The 15,615-nt window shown below is 38.6% G+C and overlaps 1 protein-coding gene across 1 annotated transcript; it reads right to left on the bottom strand.

Annotated features, from left to right (window-relative positions):
- Positions 1-358: 358 nt before the first annotated feature.
- On the bottom strand, positions 359-3,700 carry LOC137284124 (uncharacterized). The gene is made up of 5 exons (XM_067815805.1): positions 3,305-3,700; positions 2,378-2,509; positions 2,133-2,237; positions 1,151-1,345; positions 359-969 (listed from the first exon to the last, which is right to left on the bottom strand). The coding sequence occupies exons 1-5, from the start codon at positions 3,507-3,509 to the stop codon at positions 893-895; spliced, it is 714 nt and encodes a 237-aa protein (XP_067671906.1). The 5' UTR covers positions 3,510-3,700; the 3' UTR covers positions 359-892.
- Between the last annotated feature and the right edge of the window lie 11,915 nt (positions 3,701-15,615).

The following is a 15,615-nucleotide window of genomic DNA, read 5'->3' as shown; positions in this document are numbered from 1 at the left end:
ATACCCCAGGACAGAACTAGTTCTTCAACATCATTCATGACTTCAGCTAGTAGAGACTTATGGAATCGTGTAATAGGTCTCTGTTGATTCATCCCAATTACATAGCTTGATGCTCATGACGTCAGTTTCTTAAATGTCTGGTGCAGCAGTGATTATGAACAAACCACCGCCATACAGCTAGACAATGCCTGAGTGTGGCGTTAACAACGGATCTTCTGCCATGTCTATTTCCCTCCGACAATTTGGACAACAGAAAGAAAATAACTTTAACTGTAATCACTAAGCTACCCGAACCGCCACTTCAAATAGCACGATTCCCTGGGCTACTTTATCTGGAATTGGAAAAGCAACACACATATTGAGAGAACATGTATATTTTATTCTACCAGAGTACTATCATAATCACATACAAACAGAATACAAACTTTATGTAGTCTAAACTCTAAGAAGCCACAAATACAATTGTTGATAAAACACACATGTATACATCTATCGATTTGATTCATGACATAAAGGTTATGTAGCACTGCTCTGTGCGAAACATTTCGGCAGCCAACATCGCACGACTGTAGTTAGGGCCACACCAAAGCCATACAATTTTTTACTGTTTATATTCGCAGTGTGCACTTTTAGAATACTGCCACTTTCTTCCTGAACATGCACCAATGGATATAATGCATGCTTTCAAACTGTCCTTTCTGTCAGTTCTCCAATTTGAGCGTCTGATTCTTCGTCTCTCCTCGGGCGCAGCTGCCCGTCTTCGTGGGAACGCGTCCCTTGCGGAAGTTTCGGCTTCCCGACCTTTCGACGTGATTATTTTGCCACTGTGGCTCTTTCCAACATGCATTTCAAATGATCTGTTCTTAGATTGTCTTCTTCCATTCAAACTTTTTTATCTGTATGTAAATTTCTCCTCGTCCATGCCATCACACGTCTCCAATGGGCCGCGTCCCGGTCTGTATATGGGATCTGAAATTAAGAATATGAGATGACATTAGCTTTGTGCACTATTATATACATTTTTCATGGTTTAGTATCAAACCGAACAAGACTTACAGTATATGTGTATAAACAAGGGTGATTGTTTATTGAATTTTAAAATGAATATATATGATTTACATACTACTGAATCTTCCCTGAGAATACTTACTGAGGCTCTCCCTGGTCTCGGGGTCTTCTTGGACCTGTGTAGGGTGCCTAGTAAACAGGTTTCTGGATACAAAAGACTTAATGCTGCCAGCGCAACCTCTGCCAAACACAGCCGTCATGGCAACCAGTCCCAAGGCACATGCTGCCAGGAACCCAACTCCTATCCAAACACCAGTTGTTAAGGATCCATAGTTTTCTGGAAGAAAGAAATACAAATGGCAATACTGAGCCTTTGCATCATCATGAGGCGAAACTATAAAAAGTTGTGGTATAAGGGGTTCTGGGTCTATCTAAAATATACTGACATCATTCTGTAATGGCTATGTGAACTATGACAGCTTTAACACAATGTATTGAGGAATCATTGCATGTTTTCAAACACTTACGGGAGCAACATGCCAACTGAAACACATCCCCTTACTCTTACTCACATCATCCTGTTACCCAGAATATATGTACTAGCTGGTTTAACCCTTATACAGTTCTAATGTTTCAATGTGAGTGGTCTAGAATAGTTATTAAAATGATAATTCAAAATTTATGCTGCTGCTAAAGACAGACAAGGTTCAAGTAGACCAACAACTAGTCTCTGAGATGAACATATTTTACAGAAAAATCACAATAAAAAGAATGGAATATAATTAAAAGGACCCCTTAGAATTTATTCATTTTCAGAAACTGTAGAAATCTAGACTTGCCACATTTTGTAGACTTCAGTTGGCTTTCCTGGATATATTTGCTCCAGGGTGTATATCAGAGACAGAGACTACCATACTCAGATAGTTGATTGTTGTTGCTTTAGAATAACGATTTTTACTCATACCTTTCTGAAATCACAATGGATATAAAAATGAGGATCAAACATCCATGCAAAAAATGTTTTATGTTTTCGGTAGGATTCGTAAAGTCTGAGCGAAATGGACCTAGGGGGATAGAGTGATATAAAAGAATATTGGGATAGGGTGTAATGTATTTCTATTTACCTGTTTCTTGGCTTCTCTCGGGTGTGTAGGCTGAGGAATTTGCTGGAAAGATCATCTTCGGCTCTGTGTGAGAACTTGTCGAGGATGAATTCAGGTCGGACCAGTCTGAAACATGGTAGAATCACATACATGGTCCATTTATGACTTTTGAAAATGTACATGTATGACAGCCTGAATGAGGAATGTTGAACAGATATAAATAGTATCTCTGAATTACTGTTAAGGTGAATACAATGACGTCTTACCAGGACAAAGCCTTTGACAATCGCCTCGACGTGCATGTGGAGGGAGGCAGAGAGATCCACAAGGTTCACATCTGTCCACATTGACATCGTAGTAATGTTGCGGATGACACTGGCGATGGATGGGTTTGTACCCTGAAATAACATCAGAATTGAGTTATTTGTATATGTAATAAAATTTAGTAGGATGTAGATCACAATCTTTGTGGATCGGTTGAGACCATATGATTGACTGAGAAATATTATGTGTGTGGACAAGCTGTCAAACAGATATTCTAAATCATCACTCAAGCAACAGAGCTGATGTAGCCCTATTTGTGATGATGTCTGTGGTCAAAATGCTATGAGTGAGTGAGCTTTAAAATGCTTTACGCGCATCAGCAATTTTGCAGCTATTCACGGCGAGAAATGCCTTATTTAATACTTCATATAGAGGATACAAAATTTAACAAGAATGATCGTGGAATTCACTACATATTCCCAGGGAAATATCACATTCAGAGACAACGCCTGACTATTGCGATAACATTCTATATTTTGTCATATAATTTGATTTCTGTTAAATAGACTAAAGTTAAATGGTGAGGATCGATGAGAATGAGGATCGATGTGTAGATTCTTCAACTAGTGGTATATTGTTCTGTTTGACTACAAACGTCATACCTTCTCGAATATTCATTCAAGAACGATAACTCTGGCATAGTATTCAAACATCGATACAAAGACGGTATCCTGTAACTAAGGCACATGTATGAGACTAAGGCCGTATAACTGTTTCAACGAAATTGCTTATTTTCACTCCAACAAATTTAATAAAACCAGGTAAAAATTCATTATCAAACGCCATCCGAACGGTGTGGATTGTCTCATACGCGTCAGCAATATCTGAAACACCATCATGTGAAAAGAACGTATTATTATTGCACTTACCGGGACACATATCCCGACATTTTGTCGCTGTTCTCTGTGCCCGAGAAAACTCACAGATGTCACTGCAGGGATCACAGTTACCTGTGGCTGGGTCCAGGTAGCTCACACCTGGGTCACAAACGTTACTTGTCAACACCGATGGTAATGCAAGTCCAACAAATACCAAAACACATCCTTTAACTGTTGAACTGTAGGTTACAAACATGGTGAATACAAGCCAAGTCGGTGGATTGTTTTCTTCCTTTTACAGAAGCTGCTATAGAATAAGCAACTAGACACTCCTGTCAGCCACAGCGAACCTTGCCTATACTGATTCATTTCGTATAGGTAAATTTGTTAAATAGTGACGAAATCCTATCGAAGGTTCCAGAACCTTACTCGAAAACACGTGACGTCACCAGATGTTGTGAAATAGTCACTATTTTTAGGAAGGAATTCCCCTGCCCTTATCGATCATAACACCGTGTACTGCAGTTAACGACAGTCAGTGGCGCTGGGTATACATGTGTCGCAATCTCCTTTTGTGAATGTGTGTATAAGCGTTCAGTCGCGAGGGTACGCTTTCTACAATGTCACCATTGTCTCACCAGGCATATCAGAGCCTCGCTAGCCAAACACGTGTTTACTTGACATCATTGTAAACATGAATATGCTCACCTACCAGGTGAAGGTCTTTGAGCCATTCAGGCTGATAAGACAACATTAAACACTATTCTTGTTTCTCATTGTGTGATATAAATATTTGGGTCGTAAATTATGGTAGTTCTTATTTCACAAATCTTTTGATTTCATGTACATCCTTTCTCTGATAGGAAATGAAAACTCCATGAAGTATCCAAATTTTGTGCACATAATATTTTGATTGTCAAAGCTATATTTTCTGTAGTGTGAAGATATTGTTATATATATTGCATAAGTTTCAACGTCATGGTTTCTGCAATTCAGTATGTAAATGTAGCAGAAAACTACACAGTCTGGGGTGACTTTTCACCGAAACAGATTCCATGTGCATCGAAATATGATGGGGTCAGAGATTCTGTAGAAATAATCTACATGCAAGTATCTATGCGGCACCAAGTTGTGTCGAAAAACAATACATTCGTTTTCTGACAGAGTAACACCAAACAGGTTGAATAAGGTCTCTTAGAAAAGTTATATTTATGAACGTAAAATTAACTGAGGGATTCTACGTGGCAGATATTTGTTGAAGTGTATTGTACTAACATCTATCCATGTAGTATATTTTATGTATAAACAGGGGTCAACAGGAGCTTTGTATAAAAAATAACGGACATTTAGATTAATAAAGTGTTCTTTAAAGGTCACATGCAACCCAAAAATATATTTAAATATAATTAAAACACAATTATCACTTATTCATGACATATAGTATACATTGCTGCTTGTAAAAAAACCAAATAAACAAAATTATATGCGTACAATCGCGATTCAAAGTGCAATATTTTGGACGTGGGCTTACTTCCCTCCAAACGAAGTCCTCGGAACCTAGTCGTAGCGGGTGGATGTGCACTCAAGTGTAACGACGGCTTCCGATTGGCTGGTTCATTTGCTCATATGCTGAGGGTTCATTGTGTGTACCGAAAAATGATCTGTTTGATTGGCATTTTAGAAGTATGGCGAGTCACAAGAAAGTAAGATTCTTTATGGATAATAGATTCTTTTATTGTAGTTGACGCGTCGTTTCAGTATGGATTCATATACCGTTGTGAAACAAAAAAATATACACTAGAAAATGTTGTTATCCATAAAGAACATATAGAGATGTTGGGTTTTGTAAATACATGTTCTCTGAACTTGCGTTCGATCCAATCAAAAATCATCTCAGTAGAGATGGTGAACTACTACGTGGCAGGAAACTGTCATTCGTTCAAATGCAAAGCAAGACTTCAAAACTGACGAGAGTTTACACCAGTTTCAGATCTAGTCAAAATCTAGATCTAGAAAAAATGAATGTAGTTTGCAACCCACAGACATAAAAACGTGTCATGTGTAAATGTGTATGTATGTTTGCCTAATAACATAATGTGGCAGAGACAGGACTTGAGTGTACGAGTCATAAATCAATTTATTTTGTTTATGGCGTATAGCCTGATAGGTGTTAAGTTCAAATTGCATGTGGTTAATGAAACTGTGTATTGCACATTGTGTTTAGACAGGCAGGTAGACATATAGGTGTCAATAAACCAGACATTGATCTGTCTCGGTGATAGAGACTGCTTACCACAATCAACATGTTTTGTATGTAACGAGTAGACTATTTACTTGTTTGTGTACACAACCAAGATTAGACTACTGCCCATGACCTCATACTCCCGCAATGCATACTGTTTCAAGCTCCGCGAACCTATTCACTGCGCATGCGTATGGGCGCAGTGCAGCACAGCTGTTGAAACCACTTTTCCCCCAACGCTGGGGGAAATTTAGTGAATCGTTTGAACTCCGATTTCGGGAGCTTTTTTTCATCGCATTTTTTTCAACTTTATAGGTTGAATTGACATTTTTGATGATTTGTTTCGGTATGGGCATACCAAAAGATATCAGAATCTGCAAAGTTGTGTTTTACGTTGCATGTGACCATGTGGCCATTTACACATCTTCGATGTTTTGATAAAAATACTGTACACAATATTGTCTTTTTGGATTGGCAGAATTACTGCAATGTCACTATTTACCACGTAGCATGTTCTACTTGTAAGGCAAGGTTCTACATTTGGTGAATGAGCGAGTGAATGCATATGGCCCATATGTCGTGCCTCTGTGAATTAACTTCATCCATTTCTCGCTGCTCATACTTTAGGCATTAACATGTATAAAGTGATGATATACTGTATCTCTCTTATATTTGATATATTTTTCAAATTTAATAACACCCCGGCACTACGTTCACTCTGTCTCACCCCGGCACTACCTTCAGTCTGCCTCTACCTGGCAGTACGTTCAGTTTGTCTCACCCCGGCTCTATGTTCAGTCTGCCACACCTCGGCACTACATTGTGTCTGTCTCACTCAGGCACGTCCTTCAGTCTACCTCACCCAAGGACTAAGTTCAGTAAACACCATATCATCACCTTATGACTGTCAGTTCGCACGATAAGAATATTTATCTTGACTTTGTTAATTGTCACCACCCTAAGCATATATATCATACTCCTCAATTGAAAAAGGTCATTTTGATTTGTCTTTCAGCCTGCCAGCCCAAATTCCAGTGTTTGATTGTTGGTGTACGTTTTGATCTAGTCCGTCTGGTAACGATTCTCTGTAAACAGTTGCTTCTTGGCCATGCATGAGACTCATTGTTTGCAAGATCCACAAATCCGTTACCAAACATAGCATAATCCAATGAGCATGACAGACAGAGAACCAGAGAGAAACCTATCTATCGATCAGGTAGAAGTCGAACAGAATCTCTGCGCAAGAGAAGAAGGGAGACTGAAAGACTTACAGAGGACACTGAAAGCATCAAGTGGGATGTGAATCAAATACTTTATACGTGACTGTTGACAAGCAAACCTGTCTTTCTTTACTGTTTTTATTCCTCGTCAAAACATTCAATCAGAACTAAAACAACACGATACATTGTGCATGTCTACATACATAAAACATAACAAAATGCTATCTTCAGAATTCCTGAGAGAAGAAGAAGGAATCCAGAAATACATGGAAATACCGCCATCAATTATAATGTCTGTGTAAGTCCACGGACTATTTTTCATCTTTAAAATAAATTATTTCAATGCCGACGCCATGGCCACGTGGTTACGTCATTATGTCAATGAAGCTTTATGTAATTGTGTACGCTACCAAGGACTGCATGCACCAGTTGAATCATGGAAGGCAGTGATCGATCGACAGCACAGCGGCATCACTCAAGTGAAATTTTCAAACATTATATTTGCAACAGTTATTGTCCGTGAAGTGAAGTATCATCAAGAGGACAGCAATACATTGGCAGGACATTTATATTACCATACACAGTACCAATCCACATAAGGTTCGCAACACTACGACCCCCATATTTAAAAAAAAACCCATAATTATAATGATCGAAATCCCGATGAGGCTGCCTACAGGGACACGGATGACTAAAGGTTTCTTAGAAAATCGGTCATTCTTAAAGAGCGTGTGGCTTGAATACATTACCATCTGAATATTTGTTTATATTTACAGTATAATTAAATGAGAATTGTTTTTGCAAAGTCATAAGAAATCTGTATTATCGTGATGAATCTGAAATTGATGCTTAGATTCCGGCTAAGTGATATCGATAATATGATTATTATTGTACATGTATTTCATGGTACTTATCTCCATAATGTTTTAACATCTAATAGCAGTTGTCAGTGTGTGTATTTTCTAATGATACATTATTGGTGTAGAACTTCTTCAGCGGAACGGCAAAGAAAACGACGATGTGTTCGAAGGATTTCTACAGGGACGAAGAATCTGGGATGTGTCAGTCTTGCGCTGAGTTGTGCCATCAAGCCAAGGCTAGAGGAACCGGCGACCTCTGCAGCAGATATTGTCCAGGTACAACATTTAGCACTTCACATTTTGTACTTTATCAATGGTTCATTCATGTTTTAAGCATGTGTATCATCAACATGAGACAAAACGTAGCATTTCTGGGTGTGTGACACATTTTGTGAATGTGTTTCAGTCTCTTTACATGACACTTACACGGAGAAACAAACTGGAGCGCCAACAACTATTGCCAGTGTAGCGGGAACAACACCTTTGTCATTGCAATACGGTAAGCATACAGTACGCATACACTGCAGTGTCATCGTCACAGATGAGTCGAGATGCTGTTTTATTTGTTGCTTAACTCCGTGCTCAGCAATATCCCAGCTATGTGGCGGTGGTCAAGTGCATGAGCATCAATCTACGTAACTGAGATATGATGACAACCAACATGTCAACCAAGTCATCGAGCTTCACCACCCAATCCTGTTAGTCGCCTCTTACGACAACCATAGGATGCTGAAGACCAATTCTATTATCGTAAAGGCTAGAATGTAGGAGAAACAGGGGTGACCGAAATGTCAACTATATCATTGCGGAACATGATCGCTTTGGGAGGAAGTTTGATTGTATGGGTTTGGATGACGGCAGAACATCAAACCGACCCTGTGGTTGTAAGGGTTGTCAGTTGTCCGTCCTCTGGAACAACAACGTGGCCTCTACTTCATCTCAGTGAAACACGTCCAAACTGAGCCAGGGGTGTGGCTGATTTATCTGATAATTCTTTTGAACAACTTGACATTTTGATTTCTTATAAATCGTCTCTTACAGATGGATACCAGATGCCAGAGGTGTTAGCAATTACACTAGGCGTGGTCATCGTCCTGGTGTCTCTGGCGGCCCTGGTCATCTTGTTCTATCAAAGAAGTTGGGGAAGAACCGACTACTGTTCAAAACGGCCTGGAAAACACACAGGCGCATATGAGTATACTGTATCGTCAATCAGCGCAACATTCTAGCCAGATCGTACTGAGTGTTTGAAGCAAACCCGACTGTGCCATTGTGTTACCTTGTGTGGCTGTGTTTGGGGTCACAGATGTGTTCATATAAAGAATATGAATTGTTTTACCTTGGTACAGCTGTTTCTAGTAGCGTTTTACCTAACAGTACTATATAGTCAGGTGATGCACGGATGTGTAACTCATGCGATCCAACTAGTCTTTTTCCCAGTGGGTTAGTAAATATGAAATGTCAATAAATTTGTGCACTTTCTTCATGACTTCATAGAATAGAACGTTCACACTGTACACTTCTTCACTATTTAACTCAATTTGCGATCTCGTACCATGATCTTAACCATAAGACAATATACTTTCCTTTACCATAGCAGTGGTCAGCTCTCAAATCTTTGGAGATTTTAGAAAAAGATGGATGGTAACAAATGAACTGACAAAGAAAACAACAAACATCAGGTCCTAAACAGCAAACATCAGGTACAAAACAACAAACGTCAGGTTCAAAACAAAACAGCCATCATACCCATAGTAGCGGTAAGATTGTATACATTATTTGGCTACCAGGCCGCTCTCATAACATGTAACATGTATGATACACACACACACACACACACACACACACACACACACACACACACACACACACACACACACACACACACACACACACACATATATATATATATATATAATATATATATGCTGTGTCGTGTTATATATATTGTATTGTATATATTGTCGGTGTCGAAATGCATTGTATGATCATGTGAGTGGATGAGAGAGTGCTGTTTACACGTCGTGACTGCTGTCAGCTGTATTCCAGCATTATGACAGCAGGGGACACGGTAAATGAGCTTCACACATTGTACCCATCCAGGGAATCGAGCCCGGTTCTCGGGCGTCAGACCTTCACACCGCTGCTCATAATATTGTGAATAATCACTGTACTCCATTATGATTCACAAACCGTGAACGGAATGTTCCCCTGTGTCGTTACTAATGACGTCATAACTAAAGATATACAGGCCTTGTCATAATGTTTTCATCCAACACATGCTTCAGCTTTATTATGTTGTCAATTTAATGGCTGAGGTTAAAGGAGACGCAGTTTGTTTACGTTTACCAAATCAAACACAACCTATAACGAATTACCTTTGCAATATGTTTTATAAATTGTCTTTGTATAAAGATTTTGAAAAATAAAAACAAATAAGACGACGTTGAGCAAGGGCTCATTACATGCATACATCCAACTTCTCACGATGAAGGATCGTGCAATGTTACGCAACGTACGGTACACGGGGACAACCACTCTTGTCTAGACAGAAAGCCTTCACTCTGATAAGCCGGTTAACATCGGGTTCATCAACATAAGGTATATAGGTATAGATAATTCACAAACCTGTGACTCATGCTATGTTATATACGTCCATTATTATTATTGTACTAGAAATGCCCATGTTCCTTAATGTAGCATCTAACAGTGTGTTTATAAGTACACTAAGTCTTTCGGAAACATAAGAAGAAATGAAAATCCTGTTGAATTAATGTTTGGCCAGTCAATACATCTCATTCCCCTTTTGAAAGAAATTATCAATATTATTGAGTGAATTAATATATACCGTCACATCGGTATTATTTCAGCCATATCGTGACGATTGTTCTCGATTCATTTGAAAACTGGGTAATGCAATGTTAAAACTTTAACTCATATGCCAAAACAATTACAAAACAGGCTATAGATTACCGACAACAGAAGGTAAATCCCCATTCAGCAATTTAGACAAATCTAGACATAAATCTAAACTACACACTTGCTACGATTACATAAGTGGAAAGTTTAAATTTACTGTGAATGGTTTGGGACGTATGCACCCTCTCAGGAGGACAATCATTTTACAGTACATTAACCTCCTTCGATGACCATACAACTTTTTGTTTGAAGGACGATCTTAAACAAGGTGGGAAATTTTATGACACTTCGCGTGATTTGGTTATTGGAGCACGTGTGGAGAACTGTTAGTAAAGGAGAAAATCCAGTTCCATGGATAGTCAGCTTGCTTGATAACGGAGTCAGTACCTACACCGAAACGTCGCACTCACTGCAATGCAGAAGTTGACTATTCACAGAACGTGTTTTTCCTTCTTTGGTACAACTTCTAACATGAGTGAGTTAGTTAATATTTACCGTCACATCGGCAATATTGCAGCCATATCGTGACGAGAAAGTTCGAAAACTTCCTCTCAAAGATGCTAGTAAATGGACCAAACAAAATCCATTCCTTGATTATATAAAACGATTTATAATTTAGCATTCACTCATGTACCACAGGGATACCATACATGGCAGCTTGTGTATCAATTATTACCCAGTCTTTTCGTCGTTGTTTTGGTAAACAATGACTGGTGGATCTTGCAAAGAAAAGAGCATATGAATTATTTGGTTTTGGCGCAGTTACACTGCCAATATTGGGGAGCAACATTAAGACGCCCAGCTGTTCCTTTCAGCAAAGTAGTAAGCATTGTTGTATGCTCATCCTATGCTATTGCACATATCAGTTCCGATACTGATGAAGAAGCATCCCTTGTTTTAAGGAAACTTAAGAATCACTGGTATTGATAAGACCTCAGTGGGTACTGAGTTCAGTGTGATGATTGGTTTCTGGTAGGAAGTCCATAGTGATTCAGGTCTAAGACGGCCATCAGTGACTCATTAAAGTGGGTCATGGATTCCCAGCTACAATATAGATTGGTACTCATAAATAGCGCATTATGTCCCCTGAGAAAGAATGAAATTTAAAAGATCAGAAGCAGATGGATTTTAGCTCAATTTTGGATTGTGACAAGATGGTTAACTATGAAAGAGCGTAACATACATGTCATCTTTCACAGTTTCAGGTGTGAAATTCTCCCCTCTCCATGCTTACAGGCTGCATTTAAACCATATACACAAGCAGGCAGGGTATATCAGGGAATACTTCACAATAGTTCTTCCACATACAGCATGTACGATTCCTTTTTGTTAATGAATGTCTGTCTGGTTGCACACACCTCGTTTAGCTCAATGGCATAGTTCCAAGTATTAATGTCCGCAATGTACATCATGCCACAATCACACTTATCACTGTAATATGTAATAGATATGCAACAAATCACTGCAATGAAAACTAGAAATGGACTACTCTCCCGTTCCGTTTTTTTAAAAATTGTTTTTGGTTTTTTTTAAGCTGGAGTGGTTTTGATAAGGATTGGTTTGGAAAGGAACAAGCAAATAGTGCTGGTATTGACATACAGTACATCGAGGAATTTTAATCACGACCAAATATAGCCAAAGTACGGTGCACTGAAGCTGTGATACGATACGAACCCCGATATAAAGGTGATTATACGACACGAATCACGATACTAACAACACCTAATTCTAACACCAACTATAAAACACCTTAAAATCAAAACAAAACCAAAACAAAAAGTATTTCGTCATATTTATGCCAGCGTTTTTCAATGTTCATTCGAAAACGAGAAAATTAAGTTTACATTTACACGTACATTGTGAATGTTAATAACATGCGAGTGCTATGTCTGACATAGTGTGCATGAATTAGACAGGAAACGTGTACTTGTAAAGGGAAACAACTAAGCATATAGTTATTCATGAAAACAAAGTCTTTTTTTCGTCACAGCTATCGCAAGTCATCTAACGTGGATGTATCGTGGAATGTAAAACTGTGTATCAATTCACTGTATCGGCGGCCCATGGATCGACACATCGATGCGTATCGATGAATCGTCTCACAACTACAAACGAAAATGGAATCATGTGTCGGATAACGACGAATGTCTCTAGCAATATTAATTTTCACCCATTGTCGAGAAATTTCATACATTCAGAATGTCTACCCTTATCAAGTAGAAGGCCATTATTATCTGAGGCCATAGGTACTTTCGTTTTGTGTATCCTCAAACGCGAACAACATCAGAGCGAAATAATTTAATATACTGTATACTAAATTCTTTTCACGAATTCTTTGAAAGGTTCGATTTTTATTAAGAGTATGTTTCAAACGATTGAAAAGGGATTATGGTTGTTGTTATCTACTTTCAATTTGGTCACTCATCGATTGACAGTAATCCTTCGGGTTGCTCAGTGAACGTGTTTGCAGGCATGGCAGTATTTGCAGGCATGGGTGTTTTGTTGTTGCTCTGCAAACGTGTTTGCAGGCATTACTGGTCTGTTGTGGCACTATGAACGTGCTTGCAAGAATGAATGTTTCGTTGTTGTTGCGATAATAACATGTTTGCATGCAATGATGTTTTGTGGTTGGTTCGTTATGAACATGTCTGCAGACATGGATGCTTTGTTGTTGTCTCTCTTGTTGTTCAGCTTCCAAAACAACACCCGTAAAACATTGAATTTTGCTATATGTCTGGATGACCGTAAGTCTATACAAACGTGCAGGCAGGCACACTGGGTAGGGTAACGGGCGTACACAAAGGGTTTAGGAAATTGCAACAGCCCAGACGTTGCCAAAAATACGTCCAACAGACAAGTCGCTGTGTATTTGTGAAAGAGACGCGGTACGATTGTGGAAAAGGCCTATTCATATGTCAGTAGCTTTATGAATCTGGGCAGTGTTTTTTTTGCATATCATCAGTGAAGTATTCTGCCGCCTCGTGATATGTTGCAATGATCATACTTGAAACCAAGTAGTCACAATCTTCTTGTATAAGCCAACAAGCAACGTTCCCAATCATGGGCAAACTGAAATTGTTTACAATAACGTTAGACAATCCTACGGGGGTGTACTCACCATGCGAGTATCTCCAGGGTCATGTACAGGTGGAATTGACAGACAAAATGAAAAGGAGAGGTAAGTTTTTCATTATCACACATTTGGACAATTGCTAGAATAATAAAAGAATATATGCCATGTCCGTTGTCTTTATACGGACTTTGAGAAGGTGTGCTTTTTACCGATTTGATTTTTTTCCTATTATTAATATTTTGTTTGATTCGTTTTCATGACAAGTTGATCATACAAGGAGCGTTGTGCTCTTTCCGAAACATAATTCCAAACTCTGAATCTTATGTAATGTAAGTTATCAATTTCAAATTCGACTACTGGGGATTTGTGAGTGAGTGAGTTTAGTTTTACGTCGCACTTAGCAATATTCCAGCTATATGGCGACGGTCTGTAAATAATCGAGTCTGGACCAGACAATCCAGTGATCAACAACATGAGCATCGATCTGCAATGGGGAACCGATGACATGTGTCAACCAAGTCAGCTAGTCTGACCACCCGATCCCGTTAGTCGCCTCTTACGACAAGCATAGTCACCTTTTATGGCAAGCATGGGTTGCTGAAGGCCTATTCTACCCCGGGACCTTCACGGGTCTACTGGGGATTTGTGTCTTTTGAAGATTAGAGGTGATGAAAAATGTTGGAAGCATTAATGTTGTCTTCTTTGAGCTGATTGTATCCAACGACAATGAATCAAAGTTCTGGAACCAATTTCCAGTTCTTTTTGCTACTTGCGGAATAGCACCTGTTGATGACTGGTACATAAATGTATGCTTGTGTGCGTGCGCTCGGGCGCTTCAGAGGTGGAAGTAATTATAGCAGCACAACAGTTTTAAATAGTAAATAATTAAACAGGTACTTACGTTGCCAATAATAACATTTATTACATACAATAGAACTTCTAACAGTAATTACACTTTACCTTCAGATTGTCCAAAGTGGTACTCCAGCTAATATATTAACTGGACAATTATATTGATAAACAGAGGGAAAATGCAAGATTTTACACGAGCTTCTTTGAGTATTGTGCCTCCGACAAGCCGGGTGCAAAACGTACAGGTTATTCATGGTTTTCTCGAAAACACATCTCAAAAATAGATCATCTCTCTTCAACCGTGACCGAAGAATACCTGATCTCCGTTATTTTGTATTGTGACGTAAACACTAGACACGGAACCTTCTGAACACATAGTTATGACAGTACTGTAACCCCTTCGAGGATATAGCCCATAACAATCTTAGTTGACGATTTAAACTTCCAATCATAAAATATTTATCTATTTGTATTTTTGATCAAGAAAACGTAAAGATTAGGACAAAGCAAGTCGGAATCAAAAGTTCAAAAGTCCAATTCTTTACATTTGGTTTCAAATGCAAAATTGTAATTCACCCAAACACTTGTGAATTGTAAATACTTACCTACTCACACACATCTTAAAAAATAATGTCCTGATTTAAAATGTTCAAAATCCATTTAAATTCACAAAAAGCTAACGATTGGTGACATATAATTGCAAAGAATGCAGTGTTTTGCTGAACTGTTATAAGAAGTATGAATCTGTCAAGTTTGTATGACGAACGTGAGTTATGTCCCTTTGTATCACAAGGAGCTTTTGGAGAATTCATTCCTCGTGTTGTGTTATACGAAATCTTCTGTATGGATCAATGTATCAAAATTAGGACATTGATTTTCAGAAGACTTGTGTGAGTAGGTACGTGTCTTGAAAGCGTTTATCAGTACAACACTGTTATTCAGGTCCTCCTTCAAACTCTAACTTAAGTACAGTTAAGGGCTAGATCAACACCAGTTCCTTTTTGCTTGCCGTTTATTTTTTTTGTCTTGAATTTTAAATTTTGTTTTTGTTTTTTTGGTTTTTTTTTTTTGTTTTATGGCTTTTTATCTGCACCAAACGTGTGCCTGATTTTAGGAGTAATTGGTGTAACTGTTTTCAAGCTTATGCCTCAAACAGTTCAAGTGACCAATAAAGATCATATGCATAAAAGTCATTT

The sequence above is a fragment of the Haliotis asinina genome, chromosome 5 (assembly GCF_037392515.1).
Source record: "Haliotis asinina isolate JCU_RB_2024 chromosome 5, JCU_Hal_asi_v2, whole genome shotgun sequence".
NCBI classification, from domain to species: domain Eukaryota; kingdom Metazoa; phylum Mollusca; class Gastropoda; order Lepetellida; family Haliotidae; genus Haliotis; species Haliotis asinina.
The sequence above is the reverse complement of the archived record's forward strand: the minus strand, read 5'-3'. Positions and strand labels throughout refer to the sequence as shown.